The 24,858-nt window shown below is 39.9% G+C and overlaps 1 protein-coding gene across 2 annotated transcripts; it reads left to right on the top strand.

Moving 5' to 3' along the window:
- The first annotated feature begins 878 nt into the window (after positions 1 to 878).
- Positions 879 to 24,582, top strand: PIP4P2 (phosphatidylinositol-4,5-bisphosphate 4-phosphatase 2). Of its 2 annotated transcripts, none has more exons than XM_048075248.2 (7): positions 879 to 1,339; positions 7,053 to 7,198; positions 8,614 to 8,720; positions 10,213 to 10,336; positions 15,891 to 15,943; positions 21,820 to 21,910; positions 23,008 to 24,582. In XM_048075248.2, exons 1-7 carry the CDS (start codon positions 1,234 to 1,236, stop codon positions 23,149 to 23,151), a joined length of 771 nt encoding a protein of 256 aa, XP_047931205.1. In that variant the 5' UTR covers positions 879 to 1,233; the 3' UTR covers positions 23,152 to 24,582. The 2 variants fall into 2 exon arrangements, with proteins under 2 accessions (XP_047931205.1, XP_047931204.1); XM_048075247.2 differs by having other exon boundaries at positions 1,087 to 1,339; positions 7,050 to 7,198.
- The last annotated feature ends 276 nt before the right edge of the window (positions 24,583 to 24,858 follow it).

Raw genomic sequence — 24,858 nt, 5'->3', positions numbered from 1 at the left:
ATTTAATTTTTTGATTATTTCTCCTAGGCCTTCAAATTCATCGGTCTATTTATAAGCTTGATTTCCTAGATTCTAATTCTTTTGTGGAAAACTGCTTCCACTGACATTTTAAAAATCATATACTATTTTATCTTATAAAATATGTTATTAAAAAAATGAGCAGCTACTGAAATCTCAGGCCACAATCTCATCTGATAAAGGTTTCCAATTGTGACTCATTACCCAATTCTTATGAAAACATCTCAGTGCTTTCCGTATAAAACATTTCAAGAAGCTCTTTGGCTTTGGGTAACCGCACGGTTGGGATGTGGGGTGCCACTTGGCAGCCATCGCTGAAGTCTGATTTTGTACAAAGTAGCCTCTTATCTTCTTGTGTTATCGCAGCCTGTCAATCTCTGACCTCTGGACAATGGATTGACATGACACACAGATGAAAAACATCTGTCTTATGTCAATATGGGCTGAAAAATTCACTGGGAAAGGCTATTCCCCCTTCTCTGCCGGAGACTTCCAGATGGTGCCTGAGCAGGCTTTCAGGCAGAAGGAAATGAAGTCCTCATGTCCTCAGAGAGCTCAGTGACACCGAGGAGCTACTGCTCGGTTGAGCAGCAGGTTTTTTAACACGATTTATCTCCTCGCGTTTCAAGAGGCTTTAGAGTTTGCCACCGTGGTCACCCCTCAGCGCCTCAGCCAGGCCCCCTCTGCACCCTGCTCACAGCCAAGCCACCCATAACACCCCCCCCCCCCCCCCCCGGCCTTCTCTGATATTGGTACCCATAATAATCACAACGATTAAAATAAAAACTCAAAAGCAGGTTTTGGTATGGAATTCTTTATTTTTTTGAAGATTGTTACGCTTCTCCTCGCGACGCCTTCCTGCTCAGCCCTCCCCCGCCTTCCCTCTCGGGGGTACCGGGCCGGGGGCAGCCCCCAGCCCCCTGGAGACAGCCGGGGTCGGAGTGGGGGTCCCCGGGGACCCTCCTGGGGCCCTGCCGGGGCTGACAGGAGCGGAGCGGCCCAGCCCTGCGGGCGCCGAGGGGGCCGGGCGGAGGCAGGCCCGGCTGCCCCAGCCCCCGCCTCTCTCCTCCCCGCGGCCCGTTCATCCCAGCCCCTTCCTCTGCGCTGCTTCTCCTCCTCCTCCTCCTCCTCGTTCTCCTCCTTCTCCTTCTTCCCCGGCCCGGCCGCCCACCCGCCCGCACGCCGGCAGCGGGGAGGGCCGTGCCCGCCGCAGCCATGGCTGCCGAGGGGGTGGACGAGCGCTCCCCGCTGCTCTCGGCGCCCAGCTCCGGCAATGTCACCCCCACCGCGCCGCCCTACCTGCCGGACACCAGCCCCCGAGGTAAGGCGGGGACGGACCCGGGGACGCGGAGCCGCTGCCGGCCTTTGTGGGTGGGCGGCAGGGGTGGGGGGGAGCGGGGTCGGATCCCCCCCATTTTGGCCCCGAGCCCCCCGCAGTACCCCGGGGGAGATGGGGGGGACCCCGGCCCGGTAACGCCGTGTGGGGCCGGGTAGGCCGTGCGCTGCGCCGGATTGGGTTCCCTAAAAAAAAAAATAATCAAAAAAAAAAATGGCAATAATAACCGCCTACAGTCGCAGAGCAGGTCCGGACCAGTCTGCCTCATAACCAGCTCGCAGGTCGGAGCTTGCGAGGTAATTGTGGGACTTTGGTTTTCCCATTAATTAGGAGCTGGATTAAGTCAAAGATGCTTAGCGCGGAGCGCCTGAATTCAGTAGGGCGAGCTGCAGGGCGCTGAGTGGGGGAGGCACAGCGTTAAAGCGTCCAGGCAGGGCAAATAAAGCACCCAAATCGCTGTTTCATCCCTGGCCGTCATCGGAGCACTTCAGCAGATGGGTTTGTGCCCTGGCAGCCGGGTACGGTGGTAAGGGAGCCCGCTGCAGCGTGGTGGTCGATGCCCACGATCACTGGGATGTCCTTGCAAACTCATTTCAAGGCCATAGCTGGTTTGGGCTTTATTCTTATGAAGAGCCAGAAAACACAGATACGAATCTGGAATCTGGACTTAAAATGATGTGGTATTAACTTTCTTCTGCAGACTTACAGAAATCATCTTGTTGATCAATATTGAATATTTAGTAACCAGGTGAAAATTTTTACTTATGAAGCTTAATGTGATTTGTAAGCCTTCAGTTTTAATATATTTTTTTATCCACTTAAACATTTCACAGCAGAAATCAAGGAAAACAAAGCTGACGTTTAAGATTGAATAAGATTAGTGTAGCTTTACTGGCCTTTGAAATGTAAGCTTACAGTCCTGCTGTCACTGGCTCCAGTGTGTTGGCTATTTCTCAAGGGTTTTTATATAATTGTATAGATTTATTGCATATGTATGTAACTAGAATGCTACAAGCGAGCACGTATGCCTTTTGAATAATATTTAAACTAGTGGCCAGCTAGGCCTCTTTGCCTTGATATGAACATGTACTTCAGTTAGTGCTATGGCTGGGTAACTTCCATTTGCACAAACAAGTACCAGACTGAAAAACAAGAGAGTGTTTTTTTTTATTATCATTATGTTTGCAATGAAGTTGTGTAGGATTGCCACCATCCCTGAGGTTTTGTAGCTTAAAAATTCCAGACATCCACTGTAGTTTGAAGTCTCCTTACTCGATGTTTTTGTTCTCAGGAATCCTTGTTACTTTCATGTACATTTCAATCTATTAAAAAAAAAAGCCTTTATATACTTGAAAAGTAATGAAAACGTATCAGATCAGCGACTCACGTTTAAACCTGGGTTAAAATGTGTGACCTAGGAACAAACTGGACCCCACGTGCACATTTTGGTTAGTACCCCTGTCCTGCTGTGTCTGTAACTCCTGTTAACTAATTTGGCAGCAGTGGCTGGGTGTGGTACTCGAGATAAGCAGCTTGTTCTCAGCGAGGAGGGACTGTAAAGCTTTTTTTAAATACCAACTTCGAGTAAGTTTAGAATCTCGTTTAATCAGTTCACAAGCAACTGAACCTAGTACCACTTTATATATATATATATATATGTATGTGTATATATATATATGTACACGCATACACACATACTGCTTTATAAAACTTGAAGAAAAATGTCTGCAAAGCAAAATTTTGCAAAGGGGTCACTTGGACCAAATAGCCCTGCTTCCCTTGCTCTGTACCTGTGTGCACCAGTTACCCTCAGAGAAAGCAGCTCCTGGGGTGTGCCAGCTAAACAGCCTTCTTATCTAACGGGCAGTCTTTATCTCTCTCCCTAACACAAGCAGGGTGAAGAAACATTCTCATGGGGAAATGGAGTTTGTTTTTAAAGCCCATTTCTGCAGTGCTTCCTTGCTTGACACTACCAGAACGCCATGCAGCTTGAGAGGTAGAGGAAGGAGGAAGAAGCCCTCACTGCCCAAAACTACCACCTGAATGTACGCTAATAGATTTATCCCCATACTTGTAATTATCTGCTGTGCCCAATATGTAATCCTGAGCTTTAAATTAGAGAGGCTGTGGTTTCACAGTAGTCTCCTCTTCCCTTGTTGGGCTGCAGCTGGGACCCAGCTGACCCTTTTCTGCACAAGTTGGTGGGTGGTTGAACGCTTGAGTCCTGGCCATGGCTTGTTCCTGGCCATGGCAGTGAGCAAGAAAAAATCTTTTAGATGTGGACACAGGGCACGGTGTTTAAGAAACTTTTCACATGGACAAAGGCAGGGACCGTCAGCTCTGCTTCCTGTAGTAGAGCGATTATTGTGTTACTCTTCTTTTTCTTTTTTTTTTTCCCAGTTGTTTTGTTTTTTCAGGCTTTTTCAGTCCTTAACTACCAGTCCCTGACATAGATCACTAACTTTTTACCTCCACCCCCTCCCAGCTCAGCATAAAGCATCTATATTTAAAAAACTACCCCTCCAAAGCCAACAAGCCCATTTATATTTGACCAAGGTAAGCTGCAAGCAGTTCCCTGTGGCTCCTGCCTTTTGGAATATAAAAGGAGGAAAGTGCCCAAGTACAGCAATTTTCTAAGGGTGAATATGTGTTTTCTTCCATTGCATCCCTCTCTCCTGTGAGGGTGATGAGGGAATTTTAAGTTAGAGTAAGCTGTACTGCATGGCAGGATACTCTGCTACTCTTGCTGATCTAATTGCTATTGGTTTATTATTTTTTTAGAAGAAAAAATGGTAACATGGCAATAAACTAGAATGTCAGTAGCAGAATACTGACATTCAGTATCTCATTAGATGCATTCTGAAACCTCAGCATGTATGTGAAATTTGTCTACCAACCATTCACATCCAGCACAGTGGACCTTCATGAACTGTTCCTTTAGATGTTAGCCTGTAATTTAAGCTGCTAAAAAAGAGGAGAAAAAAACAGAGAGACAAAAGTCATACCAAGTACATATGTTAATATGATTTGAAAGTGGCTACCATTTTTAGTAAGGGATAATGAGCAGAAAGCTGAGACAAGACAGTTCCTTTATTTTCCTTTTTAGCTTTTTCCCCCACTGTATTTCTCTTTACACTTTTTTTTTGGGCGGGGGGGGGGGGCACTTTGGTAGTTTTTCTCTTCTGAGCTTTTCCAAGTGCATTTCTTTAAACATGAAGGTTGCAGTGCCAAGATACCTCCAGCTTTCTGCTCTATAGCAAATGTTATTTGCTGCAGCACCACCCTGAAAAGCAGCCATTATTTGCTTGCTATTGTAAATCTGCTGAGGCAGCAGGACAGGAGTGAAGAGGCTGCTTACCTGGAAGCCAAGCAGCTCCAGTATGAGGCTGGAGAAGTGGTTGTCTCAGTGCTTGCATACATTATCTGACCAACTTCGAAAATCCAAGGAGTTGTTGCTTACAGGGAGGTTATAGAATCTTGTAAATATCTGGAAGAGTATAATTGCAGATTCTTAAAGTATTCCAGGATCACAGAAAGCTGAAAGGCTTGGGGATATGCCTTTTTTTTTTTTCCCTCCCCTCTCTAGTACCCTTGTTTGCCTTTCCTCAATACCTCTGCCCTGTGCTCCGCTGCCAGGAGTTGAAAACTCTCACTGTAAATGGAGAGAACCATGCAAAGAAGGCCTGCAACCTGGTTGTTGCTTTACAGAAGTGACCTGGCAGCTGGGACTGAGCTGTAATTTCTTGACAGAGTTTGAAGAAGGTGCCTTTTCCTTGTTTTGTGTCTCCTTTTCCTTGTAGCCAGGGAGCGTACCAGTTGCTAGCTGCAGAAGCAGTCAGGGAGCCTGCTTATGGCCAGCAAGCCCCTTGCAGCAACCTTAACTTGAACACTCACAGCTAAGATGCTGCTCTTCCAGTTGTCTAAATTTCAGAACTGTTTTCTGCATTTCTTATGATCTAGTGGGCTTGAGATTGTTTCTGGGTAGCGAAGTATGTTTGCTTTATTTTATAAGTTGATATTCTTTGTTGTTGTTGTTTTGCTTTTGTGTTTTGTTTTCCTGTTTTTGTGTTTTGTACCTTGCTATATCTTTTTCCCTGTATGTGGCAGTCTCATACTGAAAATCCACTATCGCAGTATTGCAAAATAAAGCTACTCTTAAATTTTTCAACTGTATGCTGTAATTTCTCAGAAACAGAAAAAAAATCAGAAGAACATTCTGTTACCTGATATTTCTTAAGGATGTTGGTTTCTGCAACCACGATGTCAAAGCTGAAGGTGTGAAGTTCCCTATCTCAAGTCGTGGAGCATCAGTCTGTGCGATTACATCAGAATTGTATTGCTGCATATAAATGAATTTTGTGTCTCATCAATTCAAGTATGCTGGATGCTATCCTGAGATCCTCAAGATGTCCACCTGTCTCTGGTGAGAGTTAAAATGAAGTGCTGGGCTGGATTGTTTGTGGACCAAGTAGCAAAGAGAGCATGGAACAACGAAGATGCTGTAAAGCTTTGTGATGGTGTTTTGGATCTTAAGGACAGATGGAATTTCTTAAATCCCTCCAGTTTGCAACATGGATGTTAAAACAGAGTCAAGGAGTGATGTGTGCCTCCTTACAGGCTTAAATTTAATGCTTGGGCTTGTCAGCTTTGATAGTAGCCTGTGATTTCCCTCCACTTCAGCAGATACTGCTTTGTTTATAAGCTGAAAGACTGCTAATCTCTCATTACTTCTGTGAAGACTTCAGTGGCTCGTTGGATGTAATCCTGAAATAATTTATTGATGTCCAAGGCTGCAGAGTATTCCAAGTTTATATTCAAAAAAAGTTAACTATGAACTACTAAATATGCCTGTTCCTTGTTTGTTTACCTGAAGAACCCTGAACTTGATGAAATAAAACCTGTTACATGCCAAATAATTGTGGTAGTAAGCTTGTGAGAGTTTATGTGGAATTGTTTTTATTCCAAGGATTCTTAAACTGAGAAGGATCCTGAGCGTTTCCTCCCTCGTTTGTTGTGGGCTCGGGAGCTGAAATTGGCTCTTCCACAGAAGCACAAGGCTTCTGTGTTCCTTGTTGTGCTACTCTAGTTTAAGTGACTAAAAACCCCCCTGTGCATCCATACTTTGGCTTTTGGTCAACAAAAATATCCGGAACCCTTGAAAGCAGAAGCTATTAAGGTTCAGTTCATCTATTTTCAAGGTGTTCTTTTGTTGGAACTGAAAAAAAGGAGCATTTCCCATCCAGGAGATGTCCTGGTCTCTTGTGGGATCTGCTGTGTATGCCCTCACCTTTTCTTTTTTAAATGCTGGGACTCCTGGCCTCCGTTATATGCACCGAGCATTGAGCTAGTTGGGGCTAAATACCTTGATCTTTACAGTGATTCATTTTCATAATTTTTCCTCTTTAACAGGACTTTTATTTTTACCCATCTGTGATGATTTCTGGTGGTTTTGTGTTGCTGATAAGTTTTATGTAGAGCTATGACTGATGTACTGTTACACAGAATTGGGGGATATTATATAATGTTTTTAATATTATATACTATTTGTCTTATGTTTATACTAATCATTAACTTCCATGTGTTTTTCCCTTTAATTCATTTTTTTCCTTGAGGTTGTGGCTGTTAGAGACCGTATTTGCTGACTGTTTTAGGATCCAGTTTGATTTTTCACCTGAGATTTCATGATCTCTTGCAGCAGAGCTTCCACCTCCATATACTGCCATTGCAAGTCCAGATGCCAGTGGTGTTCCTGTAATTAACTGCCGCGTGTGCCAGTCACTAATCAATTTGGATGGCAAGCTACACCAACATGTGGTTAAGTGCACAGTGTGCAATGAAGCTACGGTAAAAAATGGATTTTGAGCATTTTCTTTCTGTGGAGGGAAGCGGTGGGAAGCTGAACGGTGTCATTCGTAGGTCCTCACCTACAAAGGGTGAGCCTCAGGCTGACATCCCTGCTGATGCCCTGTCAGTGCAACCCACTGCTAGTGTACCTGGCGTGCAAGTTCAAGGGTTGCTGGTACAACTAGCTGCCTTAAGCAGCTAGAACAAATCTTCGTATTCTGACCAGCCACATCAGCAGGCTTTCATTCAGAGGCAGGGGACAAAAAGCAAAGGTTTTGTTTAAGTAATTACTCCTCCGTAAAGAAGGGCAAAATGTTTTCTGAAATTATTTTTAGTGGGATTAAGAGAAATGAGGACTTCATTATTTTTCGACTGGAAGAAACAAAGTTATTTAACCCACGCTTTTCCCTGGATGTGTGTTTTCTTCTTGAAATTCTACTAGGTCAATTTGTTAGCATGCTAACAAACCACTACACAACAGTTTTGAAACACAGAAATTACAGGTTCTGCTCCACTTACTGTAGTGATCGCAGACCTTTTGCTCCTCCTCCTCTTTTCTTAATTCAAGTCTTCGGCTTTTGAGCTTCTGCTTCTATTTTTTTTTCCTATCTGGTTTTAGTTTGGGGATCTGATAACTGAGGCACTCCAGATCTACTGGGGGCATTTTCTTGCAAAATACTGGATCGTATTTTAGGAGAAGCACTTTAAATTATATCTAGAAGAAAAAGACTCCTTAAATCTGTAGGAAAACTTTTTCTTTTTTCACTTAAAAGCAAGAGTAGAGAACCTTACACTAATACTCACTTTCCCTGCCAATATATAATGTTTCAGGCCACAGTATTATCCAGGTTTTGAGACTTGTGATTTTCTGTATGAAAGAGATCCAGAAACTTGACTGCCAGGTTTGAAGAAGATGAGTTCAATACACTTTAAAACAATATGACAGTTCAGCTAAGTCTGCATATTCTGGTAATAACTGAGAGCCAGACTTTCATCCTTTCACTTTTAAATAAAGCCATTACACCAGGCAAAGAGGATTTTTTGATATGTTGATGTTATTTTTTAAAAATATACCACTACTAAAGTTCATTTATTTTTTTTTTAATATGAGTTTAAGTCTGGTGTTCTTTATTGCTAAAATATGAATGCTTTTTTCCATTAGTTTTCAGAATTTCTTGTTACTGAAAATATTCTTGTGTGGAATTTTCACTTCTTCCTCTTTTGTGGGGGGAGGGAGGTAGAGGAAAAACTTTTAATTTTTTCTTGACTCACAAGTTTCCATCTGTAAGAGGAACTGTATTCCTCTGTTAAGAAGATCTTGTCAGTCTTAAGTTGTTCTGTTTTCTCGTACTTTTAAGAGGAAGAAAGTGAATTGCTGTGACTTCTCATGTGTGTTCTGTGCTTTTTTTGTTTAGCCAATCAAAAACCCTCCTTCAGGGAAGAAGTATGTTAGATGTCAGTGTAATTGTCTTCTTATCTGTAAGGATACCTCTCGGAAAATAGGCTGTCCAAGACCAAACTGGTAAGAGTAACATCCATAATTTCCTGCAAACTTAATTACTGCAAATGCACAGGTTGCTCACTTTGCCCGATGCAGAGTGGGGATTTCAGAATGAAACAGAAAAGGAAGCAGTAGGTTGGCTTCGGTCCTGTCCTCCTTTCTTTGTTACACTGAGCTTTCAATCTCTTCCTAACTCTCAACTTTAATTTACACATCATTTAGAATAGGAACAAGTGTGATTGCCATAGTTGGCATTCTTACTGTTGGGCTTACAGTGTTAAAGATCCCACTGAGGTAGGAGTGTTTCATTTTTGAGTGTTTCAGCCCAAATAGGAGAGACTGAAATGAAAGCTGGGTCTGCAGATAGTTGAATAGAGACTACCACACAGAGTGCCCTAGTCACCAGTCTGTTGTCTCTTCTGGTTTTGAGTCATAGTTTGAGACCTGGTGGGAGAGGGGGAGGATTTTTTTTTAATTTCTTTTGATTACTATGGTATTAGGGAAAACCAATAACATTGGGAATCTTTTTGTAGAGGGGAAAGTGTTCTGGGAAACTTCGGTTGTAATGCATCATACATTTGGTAAACAGGTTGAAGCAGAAGGTCTCCAATTTTATTAAAAGACTTCTTGAAAGACTGCATCTCAGCAGTTTTCCTGAGATAGCCTGTGTATTTGTCTTATTAAAAGACAAGTAAAATTGGAGTAGTTTGAAGCATACTACCCAACTCTTTGCTGTAAATGGAAGGCTCTAGTTTGAAGGAAGGCCATCCAGCCTACGATGCTGGTTGCATAAGTGTAGATAAGATGTAGTATAAGTTAAATAATACTTTCATTTTTCCCTTCTCTTTTTTTTTTTTTCATGGTAGGAAGTCTGATCCTTGTTTTGCTTTTTGTTTCTTAATGTGGGTACTGTCATTTTGGATGACAAATTGTATAATTAAGTTGGAAATGCACTGAACATAAAAGCAAATGCTTACGATCTAATTTTTTTCCTTCAGGTGAAATAATTGTGTTTAGTCAAAATAGGGTGTTTTTCCTCTAATTCATTCAATTTGAACAGTATTTTTACCATACAAATGCATAGATGCTGCTTATGTTAACTTGTTTGTCAGTAGTGTGGGAAGAAGCAGAATCTGACTTGGGAAGAAGAGTTAGATTATGAAAGAGCAGGGACTCTTTCAACATGTTTCACATAGGCATGTACATTCCATTTCACAGGCTTGCTCAGCCTAGTTATTAAGATTTCTTTTTCCTGAGGAGTGTTTCTACCATCATATGATACGTCTTTGATCTGTACAGGGTTCTGGCTTGTGTGGCTGATAGCGAAAGAATGTTTTTGAAACTGAATGAAGACACCTTAGAGAAAAACCAAAATGTGGTCCATCATCTCTTTAAAAATACTATTGTAGCTTAAAAGTATAACATATTTGGTAGTGACTGACTGAACTAATTGCTTCAGTGCATCATCCTTTTGCCTGCTTAATTACGTGTACACTTAATGTTCTTAACGCAGTAGACGCATCATTACTCTTGGTCCAGTAATGCTGATCCCAGAAGAGCAGCCAGCTCAGCCTGCCTTGCCAGTTCAACCAGATGGAACTAGAGTGGTGTGTGGGCACTGTGGAAATACATTCCTTGTAAGTAAAGCACCAGATTCTCCTCACCAAAACATGGTATTGCTCAGGCTATTGTAAACACTTCTAAGAATGTATTGTCTCACTCTATGGGATCTTTGAGGAACTAAAGCTTCTCCTGTGCTCATGTTGCTGTGGATATCTAGTCTGTATTGGTTAATCTTTGCATTTCAAGAAAATGTGTATTGGTTTTCCTGTGAGTGCATGGGTAAAGCCCAAAGTCATTGTTTCCTCTCAGAGGTACAAGAGTTGACAGTGCTGGAAGAGGAAGTTACGCTTACTGGGTTCCGTTTGGATTCACAATGATGGCTATGTTCTGCTGTGGCTGAGATGGCATAGTTTCTACCTTTTCTGCATGGGACCCTGAATTCTGTTGATTATAGCACTAAACCATTAGTCTGTCTGTCAGCTGTTAATGATGTGGAGATTATGGTTTATATCCAAGGCTGAAAGTTTCTCCTGCTCTTGTAGTGGAAGGATGCAGAATACTCTTTTGTTGCTAAGGCATTTTTTCTTTTATATCAATAAGGGTCTGCTGTACTTGAATTCTGAGTTGGGAACACTCTCTGCGATAAGTAAGGTTTAACTATTACCTAGCAGTGCTGAAATGTTTGTCAGTTTTCTTAGTTACGGGAAATGGCTAAGATCAGTGATACAGCTGAGTGACCTGTGTTTATCACTGGAGTGTTGTTGTGTTCCTGAAACAAAGGACTGTAAGATATGTGAGGGCCAGGGAGTACTTGAGTGCATTTCATGAAAGGAAAAGGGAAGCTTGGAAGGTGGCACTGCATGTTGTCGTGTATCAGCAGAGAGAGAAAGTGATGGGCTCTGTAATGGAATAGACATGTTCCTTCAAATCCTTGCATCAGGCTCATCGTTCAGTGGGGTGTGTAATAACGGCTTAACTGATGTGGTAGGTGAAGAATGCAGGGAGCAAGGGATGGCTCTTAGTTTTTTAAAAGGGGAAATAAGAATTTGATTGTGAATTTACAAGTAATGTAGTATCGGAGAAACCATTAGATGCTTAAGAAATTCTTTCTAGTAATTCTGCCTATATATTAAAAACATATATATGTTTAATCCTGTTATAAGCCCTACTGAAGAACAGTAGTCTATAGTTAGAGATAGCTGGAGTGGGTTTTCTGTTTGCTTTTATTTCTTTTAAATGAAAGTCTGCATGTGAACTTAATTAGTAAAAATATAATATTAAAAATAATGTTACTAACAGAAAATTACTGGACCTGTGGAAGAGAAAGGCCTTTTTTTAGGTATTTTTTAGTATAGTACCACATTACCACCTTAGGTACCTGCATAAAAAAACACTGTAGTCTGATACAGAGTCATAATTTTATTTTGTAATATAGTTATATTGTTCAGTGGTGTTTCAAAACTGCATAGGCAAAAGTAATGCTGTAAAAGAGTTATGGTATTAAATTTTGTTTTCTTAACAGAAAAAAAATCTCCATGGTTTAATATTTTTTTTAGTAGAGTCATGAAGTATAAATCTCATTAGTAAATTGTTGGACTAACTTTGAGCGCTCTCGTAAGCATGGGGTTTTTATTTTAGCCCCATTTTCTTTCTCTATGTGGAGAGGCCAAGTTAATTTGGTAGTTTACACTTCGAACTACTTAGGGTGAAATTCTGCTGTGAAAAGTTAGCATAATATGAGAAAAAAACACAAAAGGTTAGTATTGTGTATAAGTGCCAGATTAGGCCTTAAAAAGCTAAGGTTTCTAATTGGGAATTTGTGCATGTGACTTCAGATCTGATGGTTGCTTTAATGAACTGCATAACTTTGAAATTCACAGTCCTATCTGCTGGTAAGGCTGGTTTACAGTGTTTTAAAAAGAAACCCTCAAAATCATTAGAAATTTGAGTCTTGTATTCTCTTATGAGAATCAAGAAATAAAACCTTTTTTCTTACTTTATACAGCTTTCCCACTTTTCTTTGCTTGTCTTTTTCCATTATTAAGTTTAAGGTTCTCCAAATAAACTTTTTTCATTAGGAAAAATCAGCAAATTGCTTGGGGTTGGGAGTGAGCAGGGAAGCAACATATAGTAGCAGTGCTTTAGGAAATCTGGAAATTCAAGTTTTGTGAGGGTATATCTGCACTTTGGCATGTCCACACTGTAAAACAAATGTGTAACACTAGATGCATCTCTCAGCAACTCCATAAGGTATCTCCTTTGATTCACTTGTCAGTAAGATTATATATAAACATATATATATATATATGTTATATATATAAACTTTATGTAGGGAGAAATACATTATTTTTACATACATAATATTTAATATAGACTTTATCCATATATAAACTTTATATATAAATGTAGTAGACAGGCAAAGCTAGAATGCCTGGGATGAGAAAGTCAAATTGCCAGTTGCTTTTCCTGTGTTGTCTTCTAAGAGTATCAACTTACCACCTTTCAAAGAGGTTATTTTTGTTATAAAAAACATAATTATGGGCTGCTCCCTCATACCACGTGTGTAGTGTTCTTTTTAACTTATTAAAAACACGCTATGCAGCACCCTCAGGTTTCTCAACAGGGAAAATAAATTAATACTGAAGTGATGCAATAGCTGAACTACGGTAGTTATTTACATTTTGTTCATCAGAATATTTTTTTTTCTTGGATAACCTGATAGTAGCCTTATTTGTGTTAACGTTTCCACTGTTTCTGGCAGATTTCAAAGTTGGACGCATGGAAAAAGTGGTAGAATAGAAATGGAGGTCAAGACAAGTGTTTAACCGTTGTGCTAAATCGCAGACAGATCTGGTTTGGGCGTTTTGGAGAGCTTCTGGACTTGTTCTGTGGCTGAGTTACTGCGCCTGCCAGCAGTAAATCACTGCCTGCATCCCTCTGCCAGGGGCTCTGCGGCTGATTTGTAGCCATCGGAGCCAGGGGGCTGAGCTGCATTTGGAAATGGTGGCAGGTGGGAGCAGGGGCCTGTCCCCCCATCCTCCTGTGACCTTCCTGCTTCCAGAGACCCTTGAGGGCCAGAAACCAGGAGCAGACTGCGTAAGGCACAGGCTGGAGGATAAGCACTGTGCTCTGTCAAGTTTGTTTGGTAGAACTAATCAAATAAAAAAGTAGTTAGAAATAATTTAATTAAAAAAAAAAGTTAAAACATTTCATTTTTTTCTAAAGAACTTAAATTTGCAGAGGTGTCTTGCTTTCCCAAGAGACTCCTGGGGTGGCACTGGGGTTAGGTGAGGAGCTTTTTTGGCAGAAGCACCTGTGTGTGGCTGGGTAAGTCACTTTAAAAAACCACACTTGCTCATTTTGTCTTGTACTGAATGCATTGAGAACTATTCTAGGCTCAGAAGGTAGAAAGTTGTGTCATGTTCTGCTAGTAATTCCCCCACCTGATGTTTCTTTTTTTTTTATCCCCAGTTGAAATGTGTAAGAGTTCTCTATAATTGTCTCCTAATTGGTGATTTGGGTAATCATTTATTGTGTTGTTTCAATTGGAGGGGGAGCAGTTGTCTGTGGAAAGCTAATGTATCTAAACTCACATTTTATTAACACCATGGAACAACATCAGGTACTTCAAAGCACTCTGGCATGTCCCTAAAAATACCAGCTATAAGTGTAACTTAAACTACTTGTAAGCACACATAGACATATAAAAATGACCTTTCCTTACTTCACTAATGTGATCTGAATTCTTGTAGTTTGAATGTTGTTAGTTTTTTTGTTCTTCCTACCAGTATGTCCTGTGTGTGCAGAAGGCATCATAATAGTTGGTGCTCCTGGTACTTCCAGGTAACCTGTAATGAAAACAGAACCTGAATGCTTTTGAAGCTCAAATGCATTTGAGTTTATATCAGCTCATGATTGTGGTTAATAATTGATAAGGGATCTTAAATAAAACCATAGAAAGATCATTAATGAGTAACTTTGGAAATGCAGTTGCCTACTCTGGAATAAAACAGTATACAGAAGTGAAGCTGAATTACAGATACGCAAAATGTAAGCCCTGGGTTTAGACTGGCTTCTATTTCTGGAATTGCAGTTTAAGTAGCTGAAAAACCATCGCTGAAGAGGCCTGGTGCTACCTCTGGTACAGACCACTGCGTGTTACCCAATGTCACTGAGGACACCTAAGGGAAATGAGGGTAGTTTCTGGCACGGATGCATGCAAATAATCAACTTCTTCCACGTTCCTGCTAAAGGAATTAGCTTTAATGCTCATAAAATGAGTTGCTCAGGTGGGAGCAGAATTACAGAAGCTTTCATTGTATCCTTTTAGGGATCAGACCAAACTGTGTTAAATCAGTTTGGCTGAGTCCTTGTTCAGAACTGGGGGGGGGGGGGGGGGGGGGTGGAAATAGTGGAGAACTTTCCCCATTAGAATTAAATAAAACTGAGGGACAGAGGCAGGAAAAATGTACAGTAAGCATTCTACTAGTACGGCTAGGCATTACAGGCCACATCCTCTGTTTGCTTGCATAGAAGATCATAAATTTGTTCTCGGTGCTGTGGCGTAGCTAGGTCCCATGTTCTCTGTGGCCTGTATGTATGGGCTCTGATTTTGATTTGTGTTTGTAGTAGTTAAAATAATACAATTTGCTTCAGTGGACTGACTTCTGATTTCTCACAGAGATAAGGAGGATCTGAATGGAGGCATTAGTATCCTGGGCAGTAGCTTCTAGGTGCTAGTAATTTGCAGTGTGACTCTTGCATGAATTATGAGTGGAGGGGAGAAGTATGCTTAACAAGGAGACTGTGCTAACTACCTCCAGTTGGGAAAGGCAGCAGGGAAGAGCTGCAATTACCCTATAACTACTTACAGAGTGAAGAGCGATGGTGTTATACCCTTGTTCAAGGCAAACATCTTTGAAATGCCTGCTTAATACTCGTATTACCACAGAAGGCAGTGTAAGAAATGCTGCTGTTTTTGAACAGGTACATGATTGCAACCTTTGGTGGAGGTAGTGCTAGGTGTTACTTCTGCTGAGGCTGTTCCCAGAGAGACTTTAGTCTGTTCATGGATGGTTGTGACTATACTGTGCATGGTTTTACGTATCACCTTTTTGAAATGTTAGCTAAGTAGCCAATAGCATTCTTTATTTTATTTGTGTAAAACTTGTATTTTAGAAAATAGGTGTCCTTGTTCTTTAATCTTTGAATGTTTAACTCAGCCTTCCCAAGTGATGCAAGGGTTGGGGAAAGATGGGAAAATGCATTTATCGGTAATTATGCCAAAGAAAACACATTTATTTTGATTCAGGGGATGTTCATAGACTTGGAAGTAAGAGGGGAAAAAAACTGTATTAATGTTATGTTGCCCATACTGTGCCTGTGGCTGAAACCACATTACGTCAAGTGAATCTTGTAATGCTAAGACAAGTCATGGGAAATTTTCGCGTGGAAATCCTAATCCTATGTTGCCAGTGACAAAAGGGCACCCCATTTACGGAAGAAAGCAAGAAACAAGTCAAGGAAAGCCTGAGAAGCAAAAATGTTTTCACAGTGACGTTTAACATGAAGTACAACAAACATTTTCTCAGGCCAGTTTTGCAACCTTTTTATTTTTTCTTTTTACAGTGGATGGAACTGAGGTTTAACACGCTAGCAAAATGCCCGCACTGCAAAAAAATGTAAGTTTTACGAAAGCAAGATTACACAATCTAACTTTAAAATAAGTTACCAGTTTCTTCCATAGAAGTCTTTGGAGTAAAATCTGTTTGCCATGCTGATTATTTTTGCCATGTTCATTTGAATTTCAAGGCTAAAGAGCATGTTATGTGCACATGAATTTTCCACTGTATGTATGAGTCGGTAACTTTTGACAAATCCAACCTGGGTTTATTAAAGTGCTATGGTTGAACTGTCAGAGACAAAAATAAGCTGCTAACAATAGACAGAAATGGGTTGCTAAAATTAACGGCGGCTAGGAATATTTTTCTTACATCCTTGAAATTTTCATTTCAAACTCCTTCATGCAGTTAATCAGGTAACATGTCTGAAGTAGAATTTAAATTGTCCTATTGTGAATGACTGAAAGGAAATAAGCATGTCAATTTCAAAGAGGTTTTACTGATTTCATAAACTCAACAACTACCTTATGTTAAGCATCTTACTAAGTTTGCTAGTTTAATATTTATAAACTGGAGCGACTCGTCTACTCTTTTGCTATTACTTCAGTAAGAGGGAAGTATTCCTTGTCAGAGAAAAATTAGAAGATGAGAGCTATAAAATGGCTTGTTTTCGTTTGGCTTTTGTTTTTTTCTTTTTTCTTTTTGTTCTGAAGATTTGTTTTGCCATTTTTAGGAGAGGATGGCATTATTGGATTGGCATATACAGCTTATTGGATTATTAGGTTGAAATAATGTTGAATTTAAAAGTTACAGCACCAACATACTTCAGATTTGTATGGAATGTCAACCAGAGTGTGTGGAATACAACTTAAAAATCTTACTTCAGAGGCTTGCTTGTCCTGCTGATTAATTTACAAACTTGCCTTCCTTTGATAGGGAAGTGCAAGTTCCAGTTAAAGGAGCAAGTGCTTTATATATTGAGAACAGAGAACTGCAGTTGTGTGTTACAGGAAAACTAGCAGGTCCCTTAGGAAACAGGAGGCTTAGAATAAATGTACTTGAGCTGTTGGCATAGCTTGGCCTTCAGAAGTGATAAAAATCTTTTAGCAGAGTATTTGATAGAGAAGTCATTGTAGTGGTATGTGTAACTTCAGGAGTGTAAGTGATTGGGTACGGAACAGTGGATGTGTTTGAGTTTGCTGAGGTCAAATAAACTCAGGATCTTGGTGAGATATTGCTTTGCAGTTTTTTTGTTTGTTTTTACTGGCTGCAGTCACATTCATTTTTTTCCTTTTCAGGACTGGGGGAAGGGCTGATGTTTTGTGGGGTTTGTTTGTTTGTTTTGAAACTAGTTGCAGTTAATGTTTTATTTTCTTATCACTTAACACTTGAGAGCTAACCTCATGCCATCTTTCTTTTTAGACTGTCCTTAAGTACAGAATAATTGACTTGCTGTTTAACTTCTTGGGCTGTTGCTGTTCGGAAGTTTTCTTTTTCTTTTCCTCCTCCCAAAAGTTATACCATGTGATCTTTTGGCCTGCCTGCTGTTGATTTATATTACTTGTATTTTAAAAAATAAATGGAGTCAAAGATCCCTTAGCATTTTGTCTTCAAAGTGCAAAGCATGCTGTGTGTATGTAATAAAACTGGACTATCTCTGCAATGCAGCCTGGGAAAGTGACATCTTAAGCAGCAGCTGAGTTGCAGAACACAAAACAGATTTTAACAAATAACCATTTCTGTCTATGAGCTGAGGATGCAAATCAGTAAATACTATAATTTAACTTTGAATGGATTGCTTGGTGTCTTCCTGCCTTTGCGATGTGATGGCCAGGAGTTCTGCACTTCCAGCAGCATAAACGCTTCTAATGCATGGATTTAGGGCACAGCGTAGGTGAGGCAGAACTTTGAGCCGCGGTGATGGAATAAACAACCGCAGCGACCTGCTGCTTTCTCTCAGCCCTTTGTCCGAGGTCGCTGTATCTGTAGCCAGGTACACAGAAGGGAACCTGGGGTATTGCCAGCTAGTGCAAAACTTTCTTCATTAGTAGCTGACGGGTCGGATGCAAAAGTGTTCGTTTCTTCTGTTGAAGCAGTTGGTGATTGTCACTTAAAAAAGGATAGTATAGATTGAAACAAAAGACACCTCAAGTACTGCAACAGTAAGGCTTTCAAGAAGACATCTGTTGAGATTGAAATTCTCAAATACTTTTCGTGACTTTTTCCACAAACTTAAACTGCAGTGAATCTCTGCAAATGGCTCGTTTGTGACCACCTATCTGGCTGATGCAAACTAGATCTTAACACCAAGAATACCTTGTAAAATTGTAGGGATACTCAAGATTTATTTTGCAGGAAGGTCAGTAATGAACAACATTCAGAGAAAATGAAATGGTTGCAGCTCAGAGTACATAAATTAAATAGAAAATCCTTTCAGGCCTGGTTGTTCTACCTGCCACCATTGTGGTCCCAAATGTATTATTTATTTTATTTTCTGTCCTCTTTCCTACATGTAAAAATCACTTTTGAAAAGGGAAGAAAAAAAAAAAAGGAAAGAAAAAAAACACTTGTTAGGAAATACAGGAAATGAGCTGTGATGCAGGCTAAAATCACTTTTCTGGTAACCCACCAAATCTTTTTGGAGATGGATTACAAAGCTGCTCATGCCAATGTGGGTGAGGTGTTTGTGGAAGTCATAGCAACATGCACGTTATCCACTGCATCAGGACAAACAAATGTAGTTACTGAGGACGTTGTTGCAATAGGTTTTTATTTTATTGTATAGACAATGACCTGAGAACAGGGGGCTAAACTGTTTCTTTCACTGTTGTAGTGTTGTGTGTTTCAAAATACCAGTTGTTTGTCAGCCTGTTCTCCCACCTTCCCACAGGAAAGGAACCCAAATTAATTTACTATTTTTTGCCCCCATAAAACCCGCAGGACCTTTAAGCAAGAGAGAGGTTGGGATTCTGGCATTATTGCAGCCTCTAGTTCCAGCAGTGCTTTTCACCTTCAAAATAGTGTCATTTTGATTTTTCCTCTTAAAAACACTCCTAAAGGCACATCTGAAATCATGGTAATAACTCCTATTATTTGGAACATAAAGAGGCCCTCTGTTCTTTTCTGGGCCACTCCTTTAATAGACTCTGTCCCTTGTGGTTTTCCACTTACTACCACCTGATGCTTAATTGGCTTTGGTGTCTCTTCTGTATCTGCTACTGTTGCGTAAAGGTCTGCAGGTGCCTTTGCTTACTAAGCAGTAGCTTGGTAAGACAGGATTTTAGATTAACAAAATGGTTTGGGTTGGAAGGGATCTTGAAGCCCATCCAGTTCCAGCCCCCTGCCATGGGCAGGGACATCTCCCACCAGCCCAGGTTGCCCAAAGCCCCATCCAGCCTGGCCTTGAGCACCTCCAGGGATGGGGCATCCACAGCTTCTGTGGGCAGGTGGACTGCTGCCTTCTCATTGGCTTTGTAGTGTCTTCACCCTCATTAGTCACACAATGAAAACAGCTTCTCCTATTGAAAAATGTTCTTTGACCCTAGTTTTATTATTTCTGAAGTTGACTGTCAAACGTAGTGCATTTTGTATGTTTTGGAATATGGATCAGCTTTCTTTATTAAAATTAGATTGTATGATTGTGTGTCTAATTTGGGGTAGGTAGAATGAAACCTCACTATTTAGAGTGGCCCAGTGGCTAGTATCACTGAAAAATAAATTCTGATTTATCGGGATTGCTGAATATTCCCATGCTTGTTAGAAATTTATTATTTGTATTTCAACTTCACTTTCTGTAGGAGGGAAAAACATGCAGTTAAAATTAAACAAAGACTTTTTACTTTTCCTCCATCACTTGAGGACATTTCTCCCCCGACTTTTTTTATGGGTAGTAGGGGGCAGAGCTTGAGAGAAATATGAATGGAAAATAAACATGGCACCTTCACTACTATGATTACAAAAACAGGATCATAAGTCAGACAGCTCTGAAAGTGAAGGTTTCTTTCCCAAAATGAACTTTTCCAGTGAAATATGGAGTGCACTAAATATCATGCATGTTTTAGGTGTGTTAAGCATGACATTTCTACCAGCTTGCTGGCTAGGAACTACTGATTTTAAGTTATCCAGCTCCGGAATGGAAATAACTTTCAGTATAGAGCTGGCAAGTTCTGCAGGAGGAAGGAACCTATGATCAGTTTGGCAAGCTCAGTGCTCATCAACTCAATTTTTACAGACTTGACTCCCTACCTTCCCTTTTACACAGCTTCTGTTCGGTTTAGTTTTCCTTCAGTAACTTGGAGTTAGACAACACATTCCTCCTCTAGAATGGCTGTAGAAGTATTGCTGATAGTGACCATTAACCAGTGATAAGGGTGAGGGAATTTCCATTTGGGGAAATAGCAGTACCTATATACAACCCTTGCCTGACAAGATGAAGCTCAACCTGTGCACGCTAGTTTGAGGACTTTTTTTTTTTCCTGGGGCATTTTAGAAATTCCTTGTAGAGGAATAATATTGGAGTAAAGCTGCTTAAGCCAATCTATTTGAAGGCTTTCTAAGGTGAATGCTTAAAAAATTCTAGTCACATGCAAAGCATATGAGGCCTTACTATGTGGTTAAGTAACTGGAGCCAGAAATTTGGTCAGTCATATGATAGATGCGCTACTTTAGTCCAGCAGGGCTTTCTTCTGTTACGTGTTTATCTCAAATATGTTGAACCATCATGGGATGAAAATGACTTTCTCTTGCATCTTTGCACACAGTACAAGAATCCCAGTATTTCCAAAGGCATGCCGATCTCCCAGAGTGGGAGCAAGTACTTTAATGATAACATGCTTCAGGATGCTTTGAAACTACCTCTAAGACAGATGGTAAATGTTTCATGAAAGCATCTCGACCTCTTTGGCTCTTTCAGTTCTCTGTATTTCAATGGAATCAAGTAATGTTCCTCATTAGTATAGCTGTACGTGATTGGAAATGCTTGACAAATAAACCTTAAGTCAGCCAATACTGAGCTTCTAGCCAAAACTTTCTAACCTGTAGCGAAAAATCTAACGTTTTATTAGCATTTTATATTCAGTTTAGCTGAAGCGCTGTAGTTTGTTTAATGCAGCAGGCAGAGACTGCTGTCTGTCTTGGAGTTTATAGCCTAGATGATGAGTGACAGAACTTCCAAGGGATTTATTTACCTTGGTTGCCAGCAGTGATTTGCACAGCTAATTCAGCTTGCAGCAGAACTCTAAAAGAAAATTGGGAAGCAAAAATAACTTGTCAGATTTTTGTAGTTAATAAAACTGACTTAAATGTCTGAGGAATTTCTCATGCTGAACATGAGAAGTTTTTTCTCATGTTTCTGACTAAAACATTTTGGGGAGAAGGTTGTTGTTTGTGTTTTTACTATTCAAGAAATGGAGTAGCATTTAGCCAATTCACAATACTGAGTGAAATATTCCAGTAAATAAATTGTGCAGATTGTTACTGTTAAGACAATTTGGGGCATCAGAACTCATTTCCTGGTACTTAGATGCAGTGGATGTATTAGAAACGTGTATTGGTGAATTAAAAGACTAAAAGATGTCTTACAACCCACACTGAAGCTTCAAAGCAAACTTGGGTTTTGCAGTCCAAAGGCTACTCAAGATTCTTACCTGGGTGCACTGTGAATCCTAGATGTGGATGCACACAAACCATAGGTGTGTTACTACTCTTTGTTGCAAGTATCTAAATATTGAGATTTTTTTTTTTGTCCCCCTTCATCTATAGTGCCCCTTTAAACAAACGTGGACTCTCCTTCACTGTTTGGTATACTTGTAGAATTTCTCTTCAATTCAAAATGGTGTATATGTATTACCATTCTCTCCCCTCCTCCCCCCCATTTAGACTGATGATACTTATGTGTGGTTCTCTTTGAATTTAAAGTACCATTTATTTTCTAACAGTTCTTCTGTTGGAAGTGCACTGCCTCGGAGACGTTGCTGTGCATATATTACAATCGGAATGATATGCATCTTCATTGGAGTTGGATTAACTGTGAGTGATGTCCTGTTTTATACTTGCAATAGTGCAGAGGAGCTCCCTGGACTGACTGCCTCTTCTATCCCCCAGCATTTAGGCAAAACCTCTTAAACTTGTGTATTTTTGTCATCTCTGTTAAAACCATGGACTTAATCATCTGAGTTAGCTAGAAAAATGAAATGTTCCTAAAAGATCTTCACTCATTTTGAGATTCTTTTCTGTCTGGTGGTAAATTTGAGTTTTCATCTTTCTGTGAAGAATAGTTTTTACTTCTTCTTAGAAATACCAGAACATCTTGCTCTCGCTAGGGCTCTCAAAACTTCTAGGTTTCCAGAAATACATATTGCTGCATAGCCAGAAATATAAGTCTTCCTGCAGTGGAGGGGAATGGGACTCCAAAAGAGTTGGAACTTGTACAAATTATAAAGGAAAACACATGTTTCTAAGGAGTAAAAGCTGATAATAAGCTATTTACAAACTCAAGGACTCACATTGCTATTATTCTGTTACTCAGAAGATTGTCTGGTTTACTTCATGCTGAAGTATCTGGTAGTGATAACTAGAGCCAACTTTTTACCCCGCAATCATAAAAATAAATATTGAGAAATTGCCAGTAGTTGGACTCATGTGTGATTGTCACTATACCTCTAACTTGTGTTACAACCTAAATAACTTATGTGTGTGAGCTTAAATGAGTTTTGAAGGATTTTTCCATTTTTTTCCTACTAAAAACAGTTGCACCCAGAAATAGAGACAGATTATTTTTTTGACAACCTTCCTGAATTTGATCAAAATGTTTCATCATGAGGTATGCCCAAGAGGCTTGGCTTGTGCAGTCTCTATCCTTGGAAATTTTTGGGACCCAACCAAATTAGAACACTGAGCAATTTGGCTGACCCTGCTTTGATCAAGAAGTTGGACTAGAGACCTCCTGATGTCCGTTCCAAGCTCATGATCACGATCCAATTTTATGACCGTAAAATTGAGCTAATAAAATATTTGATTGATCCTTAACAAAGTGAAAAAGATGCTGAAATACTTCTTAATACAGCTTCTTCCCTGAAGAGCAGGCAGTGCTGTGTTTCACACTGTTTATTTTCTCTTTTTTTCAGGTTGGTACGCAAGATTTCGCCAGGCGATTTCATGCAACGTATGTTTCTTGGGCTATTGCTTATCTCTTAGGTTTAATCTGCCTCATTCGAGCCTGCTACTGGGGAGCCATAAAAGTCAGTTATCCAGAGCACAGTCTTGCATAGAGAAATTGTTAGATTATAGCAGATGAGCATCTAGTAATTCTGGATATTACATCTTGGACACTTTTAAATCTTTCCTGTAAGGATTCCATTCTGTTCAAAGTAGTTCTAAGACTGGGGGTCTCTAAGAACAAATGTTCATTGCACTACATAATATGCAACTAGTTTGTTTTGCTGCTAGATTCCCTAGCTCTGAATACTAAAGCTGTGTTTACATGTTCATAACTCTGTCTTTATAGGTGTTGAATTTTATTTCAACAGACAGTATTAAGTTTTACATTTCTTTTGTTATGTTAAAATCAGTCTGCCATTTTTCTAGATGATCAGTAAGAATTCAAAAGCGAGAGTGTTTATAAGTGTTTCTACAGTAGCTTCACATTTGTACTTAACATTTTAACTAAAATTACATTAAAGTGGCTTGCTTTAAAACCTAAGCAATAAGCATTTTGCTTGAACTGCTTACTGTATCTTTTGCCTAAGATCATAGTGACCTTATTCAGGAAATGAAAGTTACGAGTGTACTTCAAAAGACTGTGACACTGTTGCTAGAGAGACATTTGTAAACACTGTATGCTTTGAGATTTTCAGGTAAAGAGATGCTCTTTTGGTAGTCCAATTAAATTTCCACTTACCCAGGGTTGGATTTCGGTTAGGATAAATGCTTTCTTCTCAAGGATCCTGGGACTTCGGTGGGTTTTTGTTTTTATGGTTTAACTGGCAAATCCTAAAAGCCATGCTCGGATTATGGAACTCCAGTTACTTGTGCAAGTTCCTTTACAGGGTCTAAGGGAAGCATTTCATATGACTTGTTTAGAAATACTTCAGTGTCACGTAGGTGACTATAAGGTGGTGATGGGTTGCCTCTTACTTTCCTTTGATCATGTCAGATTTTCCCTGTTTGGGAGAGTTACGCACTGGTCACTGCAAAGGGAGACACTGTAAATTCACATTTACTGCTGTAGTAAGAAAATGAGCATTACTTGGATCATTCCAAAGTAAGTCAAAGTACATCTAGTCAATTTAGCACTGACTTAATAAGAGAATACGGAAACAGAAAGCTTTTTCTAATGATGTATTCACAAAGGATTGAGGGACCAGTTCTTGCACTGCTCATCTTTACAGTTTTAAACAAGTTTTTGCTAAATTCAGAAGGAATGTCCTGAGTAATTTAGACTGTAGTAATTTAGATAATGGGGTTGGATGAGTAAATTAATGTGGATGTTTCAGGGATACATGTAATTTAAATTATCTGTGTTTCTCCGAGGACAAAATGCTATTCAGATACGGATTTTGGAGCACAATAAATGTAAATGATCAAACTGTAAATGATCTGTCTTTGTATGATGCTAAATGTATAAAAGCAGTAGCTCAGGATTACATTGTACCTTTTACAAATAAACTAATAAAGAAATAAAGATTATTATTCAAACTTAATATATTTTGTTATTTATAAACAAAAATACAGAAGTGGAAGAATTCATTAATAATATGTAGAAACAACATAGATACTGTGCAACAGGAGTGAGCTTTGCCTTTTTTCCAAATGGCAGCTTCAGGAACGTGAACAAGCTGCTGTCTTGCTGATGGTTTTGGTAGAATTTGGAGAAAATAAATAAGGGATGAGACCAGTGTTGAGGTTAGCAAGGTTCTCCTTAGTCAATGGCTTATTGAGGGGAATATGGTGATGTAGTCTGTGGATCACTGTGCTCC

The sequence above is a fragment of the Anser cygnoides genome, chromosome 2, assembly GCF_040182565.1.
Source record: "Anser cygnoides isolate HZ-2024a breed goose chromosome 2, Taihu_goose_T2T_genome, whole genome shotgun sequence".
Classification (NCBI taxonomy): Eukaryota; Metazoa; Chordata; class Aves; order Anseriformes; family Anatidae; genus Anser; species Anser cygnoides.
This window is presented reverse-complemented; position numbering and strand designations above follow the sequence as displayed.